The 20,417-nt window shown below is 44.4% G+C and overlaps 2 protein-coding genes and 1 long non-coding RNA gene across 3 annotated transcripts; 2 read left to right on the top strand and 1 right to left on the bottom strand.

Moving 5' to 3' along the window:
* The first annotated feature begins 1,328 nt into the window (after positions 1-1,328).
* On the top strand, positions 1,329-11,763 carry SLC39A2 (solute carrier family 39 member 2). Its single transcript, XM_081165946.1, has 4 exons — positions 1,329-1,996; positions 2,621-2,751; positions 4,224-4,277; positions 10,674-11,763. Exons 1-4 carry the CDS (start codon positions 1,882-1,884, stop codon positions 11,268-11,270), a joined length of 897 nt encoding a protein of 298 aa, XP_081022072.1. The 5' UTR covers positions 1,329-1,881; the 3' UTR covers positions 11,271-11,763.
* On the top strand, positions 7,280-9,539 carry LOC308570926. The gene is made up of 3 exons (XR_014001233.1): positions 7,280-7,358; positions 8,408-9,174; positions 9,406-9,539. It is a non-coding gene; the product is annotated as an uncharacterized lncRNA (long non-coding RNA).
* A 3,453-nt stretch (positions 11,764-15,216) lies between the features above and the next one.
* Positions 15,217-18,998, bottom strand: LOC308571603 (vomeronasal type-2 receptor 26-like). Its single transcript, XM_081167245.1, has 4 exons — positions 18,723-18,998; positions 17,324-17,551; positions 16,929-17,055; positions 15,217-16,626 (listed from the first exon to the last, which is right to left on the bottom strand). Exons 1-4 carry the CDS (start codon positions 18,963-18,965, stop codon positions 15,716-15,718), a joined length of 1,509 nt encoding a protein of 502 aa, XP_081023371.1. The 5' UTR covers positions 18,966-18,998; the 3' UTR covers positions 15,217-15,715.
* Between the last annotated feature and the right edge of the window lie 1,419 nt (positions 18,999-20,417).

Below are 20,417 nucleotides of genomic sequence, written 5' to 3'. Positions count from 1 at the left end.
TCTGTCCTGTGGGTTCTTAGGGGAGGAAAATTTCCTATATTAGCTCCAGGACAGGTGTAGTTAGTCTCTGGTTTCTTCTCAGGGAGGGAGTTTTGTAAGCCTCCCTCAATCTATTCCAAGGTGTGCCTCTTTCTGCCTCTCCTTTGTGCCATCAGAGCAGTGGGGGAGGAGAAGGGATGGTCTTGGAGCCAGAATAAGGGGGCCTCTGAGGGTGGGTCTCCTTGAGTGGGCAGAAGTGGGCCCCTGTTTCTTTCTACCCCCTGCCCCCAGTGCAGGTGCTCAACACCATAGGAGACAGCTGCCCAGCAGCAGCGGGGAATAATAAAACCAAAAGCCCAGAATTCAACCCCCCCAACTGATCAATATTCAGAAGGGCCCAAGAGCATCTGTCCAGCACAATCTACATGAGTAAAGCTGACTGAAAGTCCAGAGGTAGCATTATTATCAATTTATGATGGGGTGGAAGGTTCGCAGGCTATGAAGGACTTGCTCACAAATTTATTGACAGCTGCACGAAGTATTATAGTTAGGAAGTGGAAGGGGTAAGCATAATACAAAATGGAAGAATGATTTAAAGGGGTGTGGGATATAGCTATTAATGATAAATTAACATGTGCCATTAAGGTAAGAAAGGGAATACGCAGGAGAAATGATTTTGAGGAGATATGGAGGGTGTTTGTAGAATTTGTACTGTTAAAACAGAAAGGGGCCAAACCATCGCAAGAGGTGTTGAAATTTTGGGAGGGTGGATAGTTAACAATGGAGTGGTTTCAGTGGTGAGGTGCACATTTTTATTCTTATTTATTTATGATTATGACTTTGTCAAAATAAAATAATAAATAAAATAAAAATGAACAACCTACATGAATTCATTGGCAGAGGCAGATGGTCAAGTGTCTTGCTTAGCAGAGAGGGAGATCTGCTGTATCCTGTGGCCCCTGGGCTACCCTGCCAAGGCTCATAAGATTGTGCCTTGAGGTTTTTTGCAATGTTTTGTGCTTGTTTTTCCCTCTCTTCCCCCTTATCCACGTCTGAAGCAAAACGTGAAAGGTGCAGCTATTGAGACCCACGCACTTGTTAGCCTTGACCTGCCAGCTGGAAAACAATCTTCAGCTAGATCAATAGACTCCCGTTTTTTAATGAGCATTTCTTATCGAGAATTTGAGGTGGAGCCCTCGACTGTGGCTGCTATGGCCCAGTGACCTTAAAATTAATGACGAAACGATCGCTTGTAGATTGTTTATTGTAAATGAAATTACGCGTTTGCATAATGAAGGGGAGGGGATGGGATGGGACAACACCAAAGTGGGCGGGCGGCTTTCTGGAGTATCGGGGTGATTACTCACTCCCTAGAAGGCGGCTAGGATTAGACCGAGGTTGGATGGAAGCAGGAATCTGATGAGGGAGGTAGAAAAGAGAAGGAAGGAAGGTGGAATGCAAAAGAGAACATCTGCAGGACAAGAGACCAGCAAGCTAGATCAATGAGGGAAATAGCAGAAGGTAAGGAACAAGGGAACAAGGTGGGGAATAGAAGGCTCCATGAAATATATCTAGAAGGCAGAGGCTGAAGACAGCACCATACACCCGACTGCTGCTGGAACATCTAGTTGCTTTTGATCTTGCTATATATGGATGCTCAGTTCATGAAGACTCCATAGTGTGAGGCTCTCTTCCTACTCTTTCCCCCACTCATACTTCCAAAGGGGAGAGCTTTACTGCACCAGAAGAGTGTGAAGAGAGGTGGACATCTCTGTTTGGGTCTAGTTACTAACGCTCATAAGACGTTTTGGAATCAGACTGGCCCGAAAAGTGTCCAGAGATACGACGGATAAGCCTTTGCCTCTCCTCCCGGTGTGATTTTCCCTACCCTACGCTGCAGAGATGGATCAATTGTTGGAGGTCAAGATCGGCTGCCTGGCAGGTCTGCTGGTGGTCACACTCATTTGTGGCCTCATCCCGGCGCAGGTTAGATGGTTCCAGAGCAACATGGCCAGAGGTGAGCAGTTGGTGGAAGGGATTGGAGTGGGTATGGCCTGATCTTCAGAGGGGCTTGATGCAATGTGACTATTAGAACTTGTGCAGGAGTGCAAATACTGTGCTGTGCAACACCAGGAAGTCTTGAGACCTCAGCTTTGTTGTTAACTCTCTAGGTGGCCATATATTGAGGTGGGTCCCTCTTTACCACTCTTGATCTTTCTGGTGAATCAATGCTCACATGTTCCTTTTACAGATTAGCGTTCCTTCTACTTCCACACCCAGAATAAGTAAACAGGGCTTAAGCAAGCTGAACAAGCAAATTGACTCTGTTAAAAAACACTACATTTCACTGGGCAAAAAAGCTCTATCCATGGTGCTGGAACTGAAAGGGTGCTTTACACCTCCAGATTATTTTTTTGATGCTGGTGGGCCTTGAACTCTTGAGCATGCACTGAATTCTGAGCATGCAGGTGTTACTCTTCTTTATTATTAGTAGTATTAGTATTGATTAGTATCCTGCCTCTATGCAAGGTGGCTTACATTAAGATATATATTTTAAAGACATGGATTGGCAGCCTCGTCTCTGTTTGACAAACTCTACATCTGACATAATCCTTCCTATTCCGCCCTGCATCTCTTCTAGGGAAGCATCGGCGCATCCTCAGTTTCATAGGCTGTTTTGCTGCCGGAGTGTTCCTTGGGGCCTGCATTATGCACATGGTGGCTGACGCACTGGGAGACATCCAGGAGGAACTCAAAAAGAGACGGCAGCAGGTGAGTGCCATCGCAGCAGTCTCTTAAATCTGAATTCCACTGCAATGAATTTGGATGGGCCACAGCTTGGTGGAACAACGTCTGCTTTATATGCAGAAAGTCTGAGCTTCAGTCCATAGCATCTTCAGTTAAAACAAGATCATGGGAGATACCACTGTCTGAGACCCTGGAGGGTCACTGCCAGTCAGAGCAGACCGGTGTTCTTCAACCTTGAGTCCCTATACGTTGTTGGGGGAGACAGTACTGGACAAGCTTAAACCAGTGTCCCGGCTCTGACCTTGGCTGAATTGTACAACTGGACTTCAGTGTTCCATGTTTTAGTAAATAACTGTTTGGACCAATGTAACCCACTGTACATGGTGCAGCCTTTGAAGATGGCATGGAAATGTCGACACAGAACATGGTACCAAAAATCTGAATGGAACTGGCCATTATAAACATATTGCACAAGTTTTGTTTGGGTTGTGTGTGGGGTTTTTGATTTGTTTGTTTGTTTGCTCGCTTTCACTGCTTCATCTGACTTGTCCAATTCAAAATACTGGGTTTTTTTCTAACCTATAAAGCTGGCTTAAGACCTAAAAGATCACATCTTCCTAGATGTACCTCCTTTTATCATAAGGTCATGAATAGAGTCCCTTCTTCTAAAAGTGCCTGCACACTATGAAGTGAACTACTGTCCATGAACGCTTATGCCAGGGGTTCCTAAACTGTGATCCAAGGACCACCAATGGTCCACGAGCTTCATTCAGGTGCTCCGTGGTGTATATGTATAAATGCAATCAGAAATCACAGCACAGCATAACTGCTACAACAGGCAGAAAAATCATTAAGTGGTCCATCAAGACCACCAGCAATTTTCAAGTGGTCCAAGGAGGGGGAAGTTTGGGAACCACAAGCTTATGCCATAATAAATTTAAGACTCACTCATTTTGCTACAAGAGATTAACACAGCCACCCCTTTGGAAATAGTTCTAATAATTAGGGGTACTGTTGCACTGGGATTGGGAAAGCAGCAACAAGAGGCCTTAGAATGAATGAATGAATGAATGAATGAATGAATGAATGAATGAATAATAGATAGATGATAGATAGATAGATGATAGATAGATAGATAGATAGATAGATAGATAGATAGATAGATAGATAGATAGATAGATGATAGATAGATAGATAGATGATAGATAGATAGATAGATAGATAGATAGATAGATAGATGATAGATAGATAGATAGATAGATAGATAGATAGATAGATAGATAGATGATAGATAGATAGATAGATAGATAAAGTTTGTGGCATGCAAAAGAAGTTCATGGTTCCAAAATTTGACAGATCTTCAATATCTGAGCTCCCACTGCTTGAATAGGGAGGAAACTTGATTCCACCACCATGATAACCAATGACTGTGAACCATTCTTGTCCTTAGAATGTTTCCAACTCAGCTGTTTGTTTGTTTGTTTCTTTTCCCCCAGGGAGCTTCTATGCATAAGCAGAACGGCACCTCTGAAGGTGATGATGATTCTGAGGTATGTTTCCCCTTTTTGAACACTGTTGTTCCCCCACCTTTGAGATTGCTGATCAGGTTAGCTTTGGATAGGCACGAGCTGCCATTGTGATCAATTATGGATTATTTATTTTGGTACTTTGGGTATTGGCAGGGGAGTTGAAAAAGCTTTTTATCCATCTTCTGACTCTCCTCCAGGGTATGGGGCTGTGAATTGGGGTGCAGGATCCACACAGTCAAGGATTTTGTTTTCTAGTCAGCTGCAAAAGGCTCTCAAATTTTGCAAGAGTGTATGGGGGTGAGATGGTTGATTAAGATCTCAAGCTTGGCCTCTGCATATTTCACAATCTTTTAATGACTGTTCTAATCTTGCTTGGCTCAGGTCTTGGTTTTGGTTACTTATTTAAGGATCTGTGAACAGGACCATAACAAACCTTTTAAAACATCTACCTTGACTGGTACACTCTCTTGTAAAATTTTGTTATGGTTGTAGTTGTGTTTGCATTATTTGCCTCCTGCGGTGAGGAGTTTCTTCCTGCTGTGAGGAGTTTCTGTGAGGAGACACCTGAAGGCAGCCCTGTTTAGGAAAGTTTTTAATATTTAATGCTGTATTGTTTTTAACACTTGATTGGAAGCCGCCCAGAGTGGCTGGGGAAACTCAGCCAGATGGGCGGGGTATAAATAAATTATTATTATTATTATTATTATTATTATTATTATTATTATTATTATTATTATTATTATTATTATTATTATATCTGGAGAGCAAGATACAAAGGCATATCTGTCTGTCTGTCGGTCTATCCATCTATGAAGAAAATAGAATGGGGATGCAGGTGGCGCTGTAGTCTAAACCAGGGAGCTTCTTGGACTTGCTGATCAGAAGGTCGCCAGTTCGAATCCATGCAATGGGGTGAGCTCCTGTTGCTCTGTCCCAGCTCCTGCCAACCTAGCAGTTCGAAAGCAAGCCAGTGCAAGTAGACCTCAGGGTGCGATTCTCTCCCCGATGCTTTTTAACATCTTTATGCGCCCCCTCGCCCAGCTTGTCCGGAGTTTTGGTCTGGGTTGCCATCAGTATGCTGATGACACCCAACTCTATCTGTTGATGGATGGCCATCCTAACTCGGCCCCAGACACACTGACCAGATGTCTGGAAGCTGTGGCTGGATGGTTACGTGGGAGCCGGTTGAAGTTAAATCCTTCGAAGACAGAGGTCCTCTGGTTGGGGCGGGACGATATGGGATCGAGGGGGCAACTCCCATCTCTTGCGGGGGTGCAATTAGTGCCAGCACCTTCCGTTAAGAGTTTGGGTGTAATCTTCGATACCTCCCTCTCTATGGAGGCGCAGATTACAGCTATAACAAAGGCGGCATTTTTCCATCTCCGCCAAGCTAAGCAGTTGGCCCCTTATCTCTCTCGCCCTGACCTAGCCACTGTGATCCATGCGACGGTCACCTCCAGACTGGATTATTGTAACTCGCTCTACGTGGGGCTGCCCTTGAGACTGACCCAGAAACTCCAGCGGGTGCAGAATGCCGCGGCGAGACTCCTTATGGGGTCTTCGCTGCGAGATCACATTCATCCGGTACTATACCAGCTGCACTGGCTCCCGGTGGAGTACAGGATCAGGTTTAAGGTTCTGGTTTTAACCTTTAAAGCCCTATACGGCCTAGGACCCTCGTACCTACGGGACCGCCTCTCCTGGTATGCCCCACAGAGAAACCTACAGTCTGCAAATAATAACACCCTCAAGGTCCCAGGCCTCAAAGAGGTTAGGCTGGCCTCAACTAGAGCCAGGGCCTTCTCGGCTGCGGCTCCAATCTGGTGGAATGCTCTGTCACAAGAGACTAGGGCCCTGCGGGACCTGACATCTTTCCGCAGGGCCTGCAAGACAGAGTTGTTCCGCCAGGGCTTTGGTCAGGGCGCAGCCTGACTCCCTCCTCTGGCAACCTGCACAGAATTTTGTTTAATCGGTTGCCATCAATTTAATTTTAACTAATTTTTATAATGAAATATTTTTAGAATGTGTTATTATTTGATTGTTTATTTGATTGTTGTTAGCCGCCCTGAGCCCGGCTCAGCTGGGGAGGGCGGGATATAAATAAAATTTATTATTATTATTATTATTATTATAAATAGGTACCGCTCCGGCGGGAAGGTAAATGCCATTTCCATGCACTCTGGGTTTTGTCATGGTATTTCTTTGCACCATAAGCAGTTTAGTCATGCTAGCCACGTGGAATGGAAAGCTGTCTGTGGACAAACACCAACTCCCTCGGCCTGAAAGCAAGATGAGCGCCATAGGCCCATAGTTGCTTGTGACCAAACTTAACCATCCTGGGGTCCTTTACCTTTACCTTACACTTCCTAGGCACAGATCTGAGCCATTCTCCTCTTGCCTCACTTCTTTCCTAGGGAAAACCCACTATTTGTTTTGCTCCAGCTGAATGCAAAGGAAAGCAGCAGAGCAGCAGAGGGACAAGAAGAAGTGTGGAAAATCACTTTGTCACTCCAATGTCATACTCAACTAGCTCCTTCTTATTAATGGGGGAGGGGGATATAGAGTCAATGGAATAAAATAGTTCCCATCTTGCAGATACAGTGGTACCTCTAGTTACGAACTTAATTCATTCTGGAGGTCTGTTATTAACCTGAAACTGCTCATAGAATCATAGAGTTGGAAGAGACCACAAGGGCCATCGAGTCCTTGTTCTTAACGTTCTTAACCTGAAACTGTTCCCTTGGCCTGAAAGTAAGATGAGCGCCACACCCCATAGCCACCTTTGCCTGGACTTAACCATCCAGGGGTCCTTTACCTTTTTACCCTTTCTTTTTCTTTTTTGACCTGCCAGCTTACTGGGCAAGTCACTAGCTCTCAGTTCAGCCTGGCTCACAGGGTTGTTGCTATATCTAACTATCATCTATCTATCTATCTATCTTTCTTTCTTTCTTTCTTTCTTTCTTTCTTTCTTTCTTTCTATCTATCATCTATCTATCTATCTATCTATCTCTATCTATCTATCTATCTATCTATCTATCTATCTATCTATCTATCATCTGTCATTTGTATATTGCCCTTCATTCATCCAAAGATCACAAAGTGGTATGCAACATATTATTATTAATTTTTTATAAATATTTATTGTATTTTCACAAATATAAAAACACACACAATACAATACAAACATACACACACAAAAACAAAACATGTATAATGTTAAATCCTTTTTTTCTTAAAACTTACTTCCCTGACTTCCCGGTACCTCTCCTTTCTGCATTCCAATTCCCAAATTTATTTCAGCAAATCCTCCCCCTTAATTTTATCTAATTTTTCCTTTTCTTTTCTTTTACTTAATCTTTTACCGCTGTAATCCCCTACTTTCTATAACCACAACATTTTAACACTAATTAATTTTACAATATTTCTTAAGATAAATTTTAAATTTCTTCCAATCTTCTTCCGCCGTCTCTTTCCCCTGGTCTCGGATTCTGCCAGTCATTTCAGCCAGTCCCATATAGTCTATCACCTTCATCTGCCATTCTTCCAAAGTGGGTAAATCTTGTGTCTTCCAATACTTTGCGATGAGTATTCTTGCTGCTGTTGTAGCATACATAAAAAATGTTCTATCTTTCTTTGACACCAATTGGCCGACAATGCCCAAGAGAAAGGCCTCTGGTTTCTTAGGGAAAGTACATTTAAGTACCTTTTTCATTTCATTATATATCATTTCCCAGAAGGCCTTAATCCTCAGGCACGTCCACCAAAGGTGAAAAAAAGTACCTTCAGTTTCTTTACATTTCCAACACTTATTATCAGGCAAATGGTAGATTTTTGCTAGCTTGACTGGGGTCATGTACCACCTATAGATCATTTTCATAATATTTTCCTTTAAGGCATTACATGCCGTAAATTTAATACTGGTGGTCCACAACTGTTCCCAGTCAGCAAACATAATGTTATGACCAATGTCCTGTGCCCACTTTATCATAGCTGATTTCACTGTTTCCTCTTGTGTATTCCATTTCAACAACAAGTTGTACATTCTTGACAGATTCTTAGTATTGGGTTCTAACAGTTCTGTTTCTAATTTTGATTTCTCCACCTGGAAGCCAATTTTCCTCTCCTGTTTGTAAACCTCCATTATTTGATAGGTATGCAACATATTATTAGGGTAATATGGAAAGGGAGGAGAGTATGCCACCTTGAACTCTTTGAGGGAAGGAATGGTTACAAATATGACAAACAAATTTAAAAGGGGGGTGCCATCATGTACCTGATTGTGGGAACACAGCCAGTTCCGATACATTACCAAACGGTGAGCTGAAACACATTTTATTGTATTGTATTTTACTTTGTTATTTATTTGCATTTATACCCCATTTTTCTTCCAAAGAGCTTAGAGTGGTGTACGTTTTTATTCCCTCCCCCCCCCAGCTCTCCATTTTATCATTGCAAGAACTCTGTGAGGTTGATTAGGCTGAAAGACTATCTCTAGACTTTTTGCCCAGGTGTGGATTTGAACCCTGGTCTCCCAGGTCCCAGGTGCAGCCTGCACCACCCTGCTTCTATTTTTCACACCTCTCTTTCCAAACTCAAGTATTGTGAGCACCTTTTTTTCCTCCCTTCAGGGAGGTGCTGTTGCAATCGAAGACTAAGAACCCTGCAAAGACAACCTTGTTCCAGTTGAGAAATCCTACGGTGGCCCTTGATTGCCACCTGGTGGTGCAACTTTAATTTTAAAAAACCCCAGGAACCATGGAAAGCTCTTTGAAGACTTGAGCACCTCTTAGGTTTAGATAAAGTTCCTGGGTAAATGAATAGAAGAGCAATAAACAACACCTGGTTTTATAAATCACACATGTGCAGAAACTGCACCATAAATAGCGCCCCCCAAAAACATTTTAAAATGGTATAGGAGGTTCTTGGATGACCTCTTCATTTTTATGCAGAAGAGGGGGACGCCAATCAACCGCATCCCCATCATGGCAAAGCAGATCCTCGACCTCTACATGCTCTACAAGCTGGTGACTGACAAGGGAGGGCTGGTGGAAATCATCAACAAGAAGATCTGGAGGGAGATCACCAAAGGCCTTAACCTACCCACCTCCATCACCAGTGCTGCATTTACACTTCGCACCCAGTATAGGAGGTCAATCAGATCAACCAATGGCCTGGTTAAAAAGGAACATATTTGCCTGGTGCCTAAAGGTGTATAATGAAGACGGGGAGAGGTTTTTACACCCTCATCTGGTCCATCCAGTGAAGCTGAATGTTGGAAGATTCAGAATAGGCAAAAAAAAGTATTCACATAGTATTTTATTTTATTTTATTTTATTATTTTATTTTATTTTATTTTATTTTATTTTATTTCTATACCGCCCTATACCCAGGGGTCTCGCAGCAGTTCACAGAATAAAATCAAGATATAAAACCACAAAATACATAATGAAAATAAAAAGGACAACCCAATAGCCCTTCCCTTCCCCTCTCCGCCACAAAAACACAAACACATTTTAAAAGGGCTTAGGATGTCAATCAGATCAACCAAAGGCCTGGTTAAAAAGGAATGTTTTTGCCTGGCGCCTAAAGGTGTATAATGAAGGCGCCAGGCAAACTTCCCTGGGGAGAGCATTCCACAGACGGGGAGCCACTTCAGAAAAGGCCCGTTCTCGTGTTGCCACCCTCCAGACCTCTCAAGGAGGAGGCACACGAAGAAAGGCCTCAGAAGATGATCTCAGGGTCCAAGTACGTTCATATGGAAAGAGGCGGTCCTTGAGGTATTGCAGCACTGAGCCGTTTACTGTAGCTCTGTGCATAGCTGTCAACTTTTCCCTTTTCTTGCAAGGAATACTACAGTGGTGCCTCGCAAGACGAAAAGAATCCGTTCTGTGATTCTCTTTGTCTAGCGGTTTTTTCGTCTTGCGAAGCAAGCCCATTGACGGATTAGCAGATTAGCGCTTTTAGCGGCTTTTAGCAGCTTATCTGCTGATCGGATCAGCTGATAAGCGGATTAGCGGCTTAGAAAAAGGGGGGAGGGAAAAAAACCAGCAGGAACTCGCAAGACATTGTCGTCTTGCGAAGCAAGCCCATAGGAAATTCGTTTTGCGAAGCACCTCCAAAACGGAAAACTCTTTTGTCTAGCGAGTTTTCCGTCTTGCGAGGCATTCGTCTTGCGGGGCACCACTGTATTCGGAATAAGGGAATTTCCCTTTAAAAAGGGGAAACGTTGACAGCTATGGCTCTGTGGCAGCGGGGAATAGGGGTCTCCTAACAACTCTCAGCACCCATAATAAGCTACACTTCCTAGGATTATTTGAGGGAAGCCATGATTATTTAAAGGGGTATGATACTGCTTGAAATGGACACTGCAGATGGGGCCTTAACTCATGTCCAACTCTTTCTCTCCTCCCATGGCAGATGTACCCATTTGGGGAGCTCGTCATCTCAGCTGGCTTCTTCCTGGTGTTCCTCATTGAGAGTGTGGTGCTCCATTGTTGCCCCAGGGCTGTGCACTCCCACGGCGACCACAACACCGAAGAGGATCACAAGGACCCGCCGGAATCCCACAGCTCTTTCCGGGCGTTCGTGCTCTTCCTGTCGCTCTCCTTCCACTCGGTCTTTGAGGGCCTCGCCATCGGCGTCCAAAAGCAGGAGACAGCCGCCATTCAGCTTTGCCTGGCGGTGCTGATCCACAAGGCCATTGTGGTCTTCAGCCTGGCTTTGAAGTTGGTGCAGAGCGGCACGCCGGCCCGGTGGAGGTTGCTGTACTTGGTGGTGTTTGCTCTGATGTCTCCCGCTGGCATCGGCGTGGGCATTGGTGTCTCCCTTTACAACAGTGACGGGACCAGCCTGGCTCAGGCTTTGTTGGAAGGGGTGGCTGCAGGGACCTTTCTCTACGTCACCTTCCTGGAGATCCTCCCCTACGAGCTGCGCTCGCACGAAAGCCCCCTGACCAAGTTCTTCTTCATTGGACTGGGCTTCTCCATCATGGCCATCATTGCCATTTGGGCATGAAAGAGTGGCTCTTCTATGTTCTCCATGAAAGCCCATCACAACGGCACTGATAGACTCCTCTCTTTCCAGAACCACCTCTTATCAGCCATGAGGGCCCTCACCTCGGGTGGTGCTATATATACACATATGTACTAAGTGAAGGGAAATAACCAGCAACCCACATGGACGAAAATGCAAGATATGTGAAGCAATGGAGCTTTAGCGACAAATACATCATTTTTAGCTTTGCTCCCTGAATTATTGGAAACCCACAACCATCAGCACAATATCCTAGCGGCAGTGATAATTAATGCAGCCAGGAGACTTAACACAAGCAATGGCATCTCTTCTTTCAATCGTCGTGAAAGACTAAATGTACAGTATGTAGGGTCTACCTGCAAGGAACTCTGGAACAAGTAGGATATTGGCTAAGGGGTAAATGGGACATTTTAAAAGAGGCTGTTGGGTTTTATGTATGTGGATGGAAATATACACTGAGTTGTGTTGTTTTGTTTTGTTACCCTTTTGTCTGTCTTTGGGGAAGGTATGTGTGCAAAGGATGTTCCTACATGTGTGAGGAAGAGGATATGTGTGTGTGTGTGTGTGTGTGTGTGTGTGTGTGAGAGAGAGAGAGAGAGAGAGAGAGAGAGAGAGAGAGAGAGAGAGAGAGAGAGAGAGAGAAGGGGAAGTATCCCATGTGAGGTGTGTGGGTGTGTGGGTGTGGGTGTGTGTGGGTGTGTGTGTGTGTGTGAGAGAGAGAGAGAGAGAGAGAGAGAGAGAAGGGGAAGTATCCCATGTGAGGTGTGTGTGTGTGTGTGTGTGTGTGTGTGTGTGTGATGGTGTGCTGGTTCTCACTGCTAGATATATGTTTTGTGGATGTGGATGGAAATATACACTCAGTGTTGTTGTGTTGTGTTGTGTTGTGTTGTGTTGTGTTACGTTACCCTTTTGCCTGTCTTTGGGGAAGGTATGTGTGCGAAGGATGTTCCTACATGTGTGAGGAAGAGTGTGTGTGAGGGGGGAGTATCCCATGTGGTGTGTGTGTGTGTTTGATGGTGTCCTGTCTCTCACTGCTAGATGAAGAACTCAAACTTCCATCTTAGTTTCTACCAAAGGCTTAAATGTTTAGATCAGAATGTTATGTAGGTCAGTTTTCGAGTCATAGAAACCAGTGGGTGCATAAGAGGTTAGAAATAATGGCTAAGCGCAAGCGACATGCCCTCTGTGCTCTACTTTTGAAGGTGCTATTGGTGTGGCAGTTGTCCCAAATCTTTGGAACTTGACTTTCCAATGAGCCCTCATCCAAGTGATTATGCCAGGCATGCTTTTGCTGCTGCTGACAGCACCGCATCCTTTGAGATGGGGGTGGACTCAAGAGTCTGCTTGGCATCCAACTTATTCCCAGCAGGGAATTTAAACTTGGCTTTAAAGGCTTTAAACTTGGGATAGTCAATGTTTTGGGGGCAGGGTGCTTTTCTAACAGCCCAACAGCCCCCTACCCCACCTGCCTATGAGGCTCAGTAAGGCAGTCAGCTGGGAGGGGTACTGCCACCACTGCACACACCCCCACCCCCTACCGTCTGGTCCTCTCCAGCCTCCTTTTGCTCCCCGTGCAGCCTCCAGGCAGCGGGTGTAGAAGAGGCTGTGTGTGTGTGTGTGGCCATTTTCAATTTTGCCTGGAGTGGCAAAATGTCCTGGGCCAGCTCTGGCCAGGCCCTTCCACAGAATCCAGATCTCCATCTTCCAGCCCGCTGCATCCCTCTTCTGGATCAGACTCCTCTTGGTGTCCTGATTTCAACTGTTCCAGCTTGCTAGGAGCTTCTATGGGATCACCCAACTCTTCACCCATTCCTCCTCAGCACCCAACTACCCTCTCCACGTCTCATGACAGACAGGGTATCCCTGTGTGTGTGTGTGTGTGTGTGTGTGTGTGTGTGTGTGTGTAAGAAAGGTGGAGACAAAACCCAGAAGGAAACTAGTGTCTATTCCTTCCTTCCTTCAAATCACTACACCACTCTAAAGTAGATAAGGTTCTTAACTGGGTAGTGGGCTATATGCAGGATAGATCCAGGTCCTGTGAAGTTGAGGGTGGGGGTGAGGCAAAAGCAACAGACAGAAGGTCTTCTAGTTGCTCAAGCCAGTCAGCTATGTAGCTCAGCAACTGTATACTTTGGCCTTAATGATCTACCAGGGGCAACCTTCTTAAGATTGCCATGTGCATTATTTGAATGAGCAGTGGGATGGACTAGGCCTTTGAGGTCTCTCCCAGTGATACAATTCCACTTCAAAATGTCTTAATCCAGCCCTGCAGTGATTGGGGGCTCTCTTGTTCATTCTGCTGAGTGAACTTTTTAAACAGTTGTGAGGCAAGAAACCTGTTGATCTACAGCAGGGGCGGCCAATTCCTGAGAGACTGCGATATGCTTTCAGAATTAAAATCTGGCAATGAGCTTTTTTTTAGGGAGGAGGACATGCAAATACTTTATTAGGAGGGAAGTTCTGTGTTTTTTTTTTGGGGGGGGGTTAAAGCCAAGGGTCTAAGGGAGAAAGTATCTCACAATAATATCGCTTTGAATGAAAACAGCCACAGAGAGAAAGCTCCGCGTTTTCTTCCACTGATCACACAACAGTGCAGGGCGGGCCGAGGGGGCGGGGCAGGAGTCTGTTTCAATGACATTGAGGAAAGGGAGCCAGAGGTCGACCCGCGATCTACCAAAACCGTGTGGGGATCTGTTGGACATCCATGATCTACAGCCAACCATTAATAGAGCTCCCAGTGGGATCCCAGCCTATTTCTACTGTAGGAAGTTTGGATGCCCCACTTTCACATACTCAAAGAATGCATGAGAGGGTGGTGAGTGTTTAGCTCCATGTGTATACATAAGTAAGTCTGCAGAGCGCAGGCTAGTGTTTGCCTTGATTTGAATTAACTTGCTGTCACCTGCCCAGTGACGTGTTAGTGAAGCATGGGTAGTAATAGCAATAATGATGACAATGAAGAAAAAGAAGGAGCTTATCAATACAGCTTAATCAAGAAAATAAATGGTTTAAGACTAAAACTTCTGTATACCCGAAGGAGCATCTCCACCCCCATCATTCATCCCAGTCACTTGAGACCCAGCACTGAGAGCCTTCTGGCGGTTCCCTCACTGTGAGAAGTGAAGCTACAGGGAACCAGGAAGGGTCTTCTTGGTAGTGGCACCTGCCCTGTGGAACGCCCTCCCGCCAGCTGTCAAGGAGATGAGTAGCTATATAAACTTTAGATTACATCTGAAGGCAGCCCTTATTAGCCTTGTAAGATTTACATCACACATCCTGCATAGGTGCCTGCCAGTAGAAACAATCAGGCTGGTGGGCATTCATAACAGGGTCTTCTAAATTGTGGCTTTGCAGCTATAGAACTCAATTCCTTCTGAGACTGAAAAGGCTCCATTTCTCGTGTCAATTAGGCAGAACTTAACAATTTCAAAAGCACCCCTCTCCAGCTTGTAATGGCTAATATAAACTGGGGTTATAAGTGGGGGCTTTTTGTACTGGGGTCTGGCTGGCTGATAGCTAATTATGTGCTGATATTAGGCATTAGTATTATTATGGGTATATTAGTATTATTATGGGACGCGGGTGGTGCTGCGGGTTAAACCACAGAGTCTAGGACTTGCCAATCAGATGGTCGGTGGTTTGAATCCCCGCGACGGGGTGAGCTCCCGTCGCTCGGTCCCTGCTCCTGCCAACCTAGCAGTTCAAAAGCACGTTAAAGTGGAAGTAGATAAATAGGTACCGCTCCGGCGGGAAGGTAAACAGCATTTCCGTGCGCTGCTCTGGTTTGCCAGAAGCGGCTTAGTCATCCTGGCCACATGACCCGGAAGCTGTACGCCGGCTCCCTCGGCCACTAAAGCGAGATGAGCGCCGCAACCCCAGAGTCAGCCACAACTGGACCTAATGGTCAGGGGTCCCTTTACCTTTACTATTATTATGGGTACATGTGACAGAATCTTTAGTGTTATCATCCCAAATTTGTGGAAAGCTCTGGTGATACAGATTCAGCAGGCACCTTCTGTTTCATCCTTTATATGCCTGCTGAAAACTTTTTATGCCACCAGGCTCTTGCATGCAATTAAGAAATTATATTTCCATAATGATTAGTTTATAATCTGAGATCTTAAATTTGTACATACCGGTAGTTTTATTGCATTGTTGTAAGTAACTTTGATATTTATTTATGACACAGGGAAATATAAATACTTTAATAAATAAATAAGCACATTTTCAAAAAAGTGGCTTATAAACAAACTACTAGATGAGTAAACTGATTAAAAGCCAAACTGGCTGAAATTTTACATCATTGGAAGTACTTTCCAAACATCAAAGAAGGCATTGCATGTATTTCGGTTAAGGTTGTTTTAAAAAGACAAAACAACCAGAAAAGTGAGTGGGAAAGAAGCTACAAAAAGCAAGGAGGAAACCTATCAGATTTCACAGTTCTTTTTTCTCACAAGCTGATCCCTGGTGTTCAGCTCAGGCCTCAGAACAATAATATAGAATTTGGGGAGGAAGATGCAACCCAGCAACCCAGAGCTAGAAGTCAAGATAGAGAAGATCTCCACAGCCACCATATATTTTCCTTTGGTGCTCAGGTAGGTGGGGACAAAGGACAGCCAAACACTGCAGAAGACCAGCATGCTGAAGGTGATGAGCTTGGCTTCATTGAAAGTATCAGGTAGCTTCCTGGCCAAAAAAGCCACAGTGAAGCTGATGATGGCCAGAAGACCCATGTAGCCCAGGACAGTATAAAACATGGGGCCTGATCCTTCATTGCACTGCACAATGATTTGGGTAGTCTGTGAATGCATGTCAAACTCTGGGAAGGGAGGAGAGGTTGCCAACCACAGTGCACAGATGCCAGTTTGAATAAGAGTGCAAAGGATGATGACTGACACTGCCAGCCTCTTCCCCACCCATTTCCTCATCCTGCTTCCTGGCTTGGTGGCCATGAAGGCCAGAACCACAGTGATGGTTTTCGCCAACACACAAGAAACAGCCAGGGAGAAGATGATTCCAAACATGGTTTGACGGAGAAGGCAGGTCACCTTTGCAGGCTCCCCAATGAATAAGAGGGAGCAGAGAAAGCAAAGCAAGAGGGAAATGAGGAGAGTGCAGGTGATGTTCCAGTTGTTGGCCTTGACGATGGGAGTCTCCTGGTGTTGAATGAAGATCCACATTACCACAAGTGTGATTAGAAAAAGGGAAAGTGCAAATGAAGCCAGAATTATTCCCAAGGTCTCTCCATATGATAGAAAACTTATAGTTTTAGCGATACAGCCATCCTGATTTCTATTTGGATGTTGATCCTCAGGGCACTTGTTACAGTGGTCTGCATCTGAAAGTTATAAATCTTAATCATTGAAAATGTGCATGGATCTTCTTCAGCATCAACTGTTTCATGGTGTGGCATGAAATATGGCCTCGGTAACATTTCTCTTGGACAAGAAGAACAGAATCCCTTCCCCTGTTTTTGATGATAATGTGATAAAACAAAGGAATCCCCTTTCTAAGGAACACCCTTTCTAAGGACTATCTGCAATGGCCCATTCACACATCAGAGTCATGGGCCTTTGAGAACATTTATTTTACAGACACTTGGATTAGTATTCCCCATGTAACTTTGCAGTCTCTACTTACCTGTCAAGGCTGAAATCATGCCTTCAGAGCACTGAGGACAATCATAACAACAAATCTGTACCCCCTGCCGTGCCATCTTGCTTTGTCCAGGGTGGCAACTCTCAACACATGTGGATTGTGGTGTGATCTAAGAATATCCAGAAAGAAAGAATTTAAAGTATAAACAATTGGTATTGAACTGCCAGCCCACAGGGCTACTGAAGGCCCAACATGAATGTATAAAGATTACCCAATCCTTACACCTCCTCATCCCCTCTCCCGGATTTCTGCAGATTCCTCCTGAAATACCTGCATGGAACCAAAACAGGTTGGACTTTACACTATTCTGTGTGGAACCAGAGGCAGGCAGGATTTGTTCAGAATCTATTGTTCTGGAGAATATCTGTGTTGCCCACCTGGTTAAACTTGTGATTCCACACAACAGCACTTCCATTGATGGTGAACTTCTTTCCTTCAGGAGCCTTTGGATCAAGTCTTCCAACGTGAACTCTGTGTATGGACAAATTGGGGAATGTGACAGTATTGACGATATCATATCCTGTTGCCCAGTCTCCATTTTCATCAAAAAAAAATTCTTCTCCAGCACTGTTGTTAAAACGGATGTGTTTCAGGAAGGAGTGAAGCTACGTAGATTGGAGAAGAAAAGGACATGAACAGAAGCCAATTGCAGGAACAGTTACTGTGATTTACCTGAAATTTACTTTCTTGTTTGGGGCTTGTAGAAACTTCCACTTGTCCCATTCCTTGAAAGTGTGGGTCTGTGTGTTTCCACTTGACCTACACTTCCTAGGCAAGGGACGTGGGTGGTGCTGTGGTCTAAACCATGGAGCCTCTTGGGCTTGCTGATCAGAAGGTCGGCAGTTCGAATCTGAGTGATGGGGTGAGCTCCTGTCACTCTGTCCCAGCTCCTACCAACCTAGCAGTTCGAAAGCACACCAGTTCAAGTAGATAAATAGGTACCGCTCTGGCAGGAAGGTAAATGGTATTTCCATGCGCTCTGATTTTTGTCATGGTATTCCTTTGCACCAGAAGCAGTTTAGTCATGCTAGCCACATGGCCTGGAAAGCTGCCTGTGGACAAACACCGGCTCCCTTGGCCTGAAAGCAAGATGAGCGCTGTGGACCCATAGTCGCTTTTGACCGGACTTAACCATCCTGTGGTCCTTTACCTTTACCTTACACTTCCTAGGCACAGATCTGAGCCATTCTCCACTTGCCTCACTTCTTTCCTAGGGAAAACCCACTATTTGTTTTGCTCCAGCTGAATGCAAAGGAAAGCAGCAGAACAGCAGTGGGACAAGAAGAAGTGTGGGAAATCACTTTGTCACTCTAATATCATACTCAGCTAGCTCCATCTTACTATTGTGTGGGGGATATAGAGTCAATGGAATAAAATATTTTCTCAATTTTCATGGTTGCCATAACAAGATATGAGACCCATGTTGAATATGCTTCGTTCATAACCTTTATAAGCTCCCTCAACTTTGTCAGTTCCAGATGCCTTGGACTTCAGGTCACATCATTCCTGACCGTTGGTCATTTTGGCTGGTGCAAAAAGGAAACTGTAGTCAACAACATTTGGGGAATACCAGGTTGGGGAAAGCTAGCAGAGAACATTTCAAAATTCTGTGAAGAAACACAGCATCTTAAATCATCATGGTTCATCAGGGCAAGCTCAGTATTTGTATATGTATGTGTGTTGTTGCTGAATCAAATTCAGTCAACTGCTAAGTAATAAACCTGAATCCAGCATTCATGGTCATTTATTAAGTAGAGGTGGGCATGAATTTCCTACCTGCCATGGGTAAACATTTGAGCCATTTCTTGTGGCACCATTGAGTGTTGCCTTCTGCCTAGATCTTGATGAAAACATGGCGTGGAGAGCATGTGCAACAGCGTAAACTGCATTGTAAATACTGTAGCTCTGACCAGACATTCCCATTTCAAAAACCAATCCAGAGACACTCTTCAAGGTTTCTTTTCCAGTACAGTTTTTTATGCCTTCTGCAACAATGCCCAGTGAGGGAAATGCACACATAAACGAGACAGACCAGAAATGATGGATGTAATAAAGTGTAGATTGATTAGGATGTACAGTCTCAAGGAACTCTTCATATTTTGCCATATAATTTGTGTGGCGTGTGAAGGACAAGGTGCCATTGAAGGTTTTTTGTGTGAATGCGTACGTAACCGGCACAGTTGTGAAATCCCACTGAGCTGTTATGATCCAAACCCTCTCTTCTGGCTTCCTTTCAAGAAATTCATGCACATATAGAACCATTCGTAAGCTCTCCATAGTCCGTGACTCGCCGTGAACGAGAATCACATTGGTCACAGCCGAAAAGAGAACTCTGCTTATTCTGGCCAAGTTCTTATTTGTCAGCAGTGCTTTATCAAAGACCTCCTTCGGCGTTGGAATAATTTCCTTAAAAGCCACACAAATATTGCTCTGGTGCAGCCAAGGCACGAGAGTCCTCAACAGTATTTCTCCAATGTCGTCATCTGAAATAATAAGGCCAATCCAAGTCCATCCAAAATGCTGAAGCAGCTGAACAATCCCAACATACTGAGGACGTTCATTTGGCATCATCCGATAGACAAAAGGGAACTGTGTTTTATCGCTCAGTGCAGGGTCAAAGGATTTATAGCTGAGCTAAAAAACAGGAGCAACACATTTTTTTTAGACCTAACCAAAAATTCAGATTTTTCCTTTGGTGATCTGGCAGGAAGAATGTTGAGGTCATTTTATATTTGATACAAATATTGCAGGGACTATAAACTCTCCAATCCCACAAACTAGACATGATTACTGAGCTGATTAAAGAAACACATAAATTAGGTGGGCCGGGGGGAGAGGGAGAGAGGGAGAGGGAGAGCATATATACATGCCGACACTTTTTATACAGGGCATATTTTAAAAAGAAAAGTTAACAAAAGGCTTCCAGTTCTATTCCTTGTTATTTATTAAATTTTTATACTACACTTCTTTGGATGAAGAGGACAGGGTGGTTTACAAGATAAAAACACAAAAATATGTACCATGACGACAAACAAAAACAATACCCACCCCTGTTTTAAAGGCCGTAGGTTGTTTAATTAGCTAAATGCCTGGGAGAAGAGGAATGTTTTCGCCTGGTGCCTAAAGATATGTAGTGAAGGCATCAGGCAAGACTCCTTGGGGAGAACATTTCACAAGAAGGGAGCCACCACAGAAAAGGCCCATTCTCGTGTTGCCACCTGTCAGATGTCTCCTGGGGGGGCAACTTACAAAGGCCCTCAGATGATGAGCACAGGCTTTGTATCGATACAAAGAGGCGGTCCTTGAGGTATTGTGGTTCTGAGCCATTTAAGGCTTTATAGGTCAAAACCAGCACTTTGAGTTCGGCCTGGAGACTAATTTGCAGCCAGTGCAGTTGGGCTAGAATTGGTGTTATATGCTCAAACTGTCTTGCCCCATATGTGAGAAGAGCATTGTGAACCTGACTTCTTT

Source organism: Podarcis bocagei (genome assembly GCF_964188305.1).
Source record: "Podarcis bocagei genome assembly, chromosome: 13".
Lineage (NCBI taxonomy): Eukaryota > Metazoa > Chordata > Lepidosauria > Squamata > Lacertidae > Podarcis > Podarcis bocagei.
This window is presented reverse-complemented; position numbering and strand designations above follow the sequence as displayed.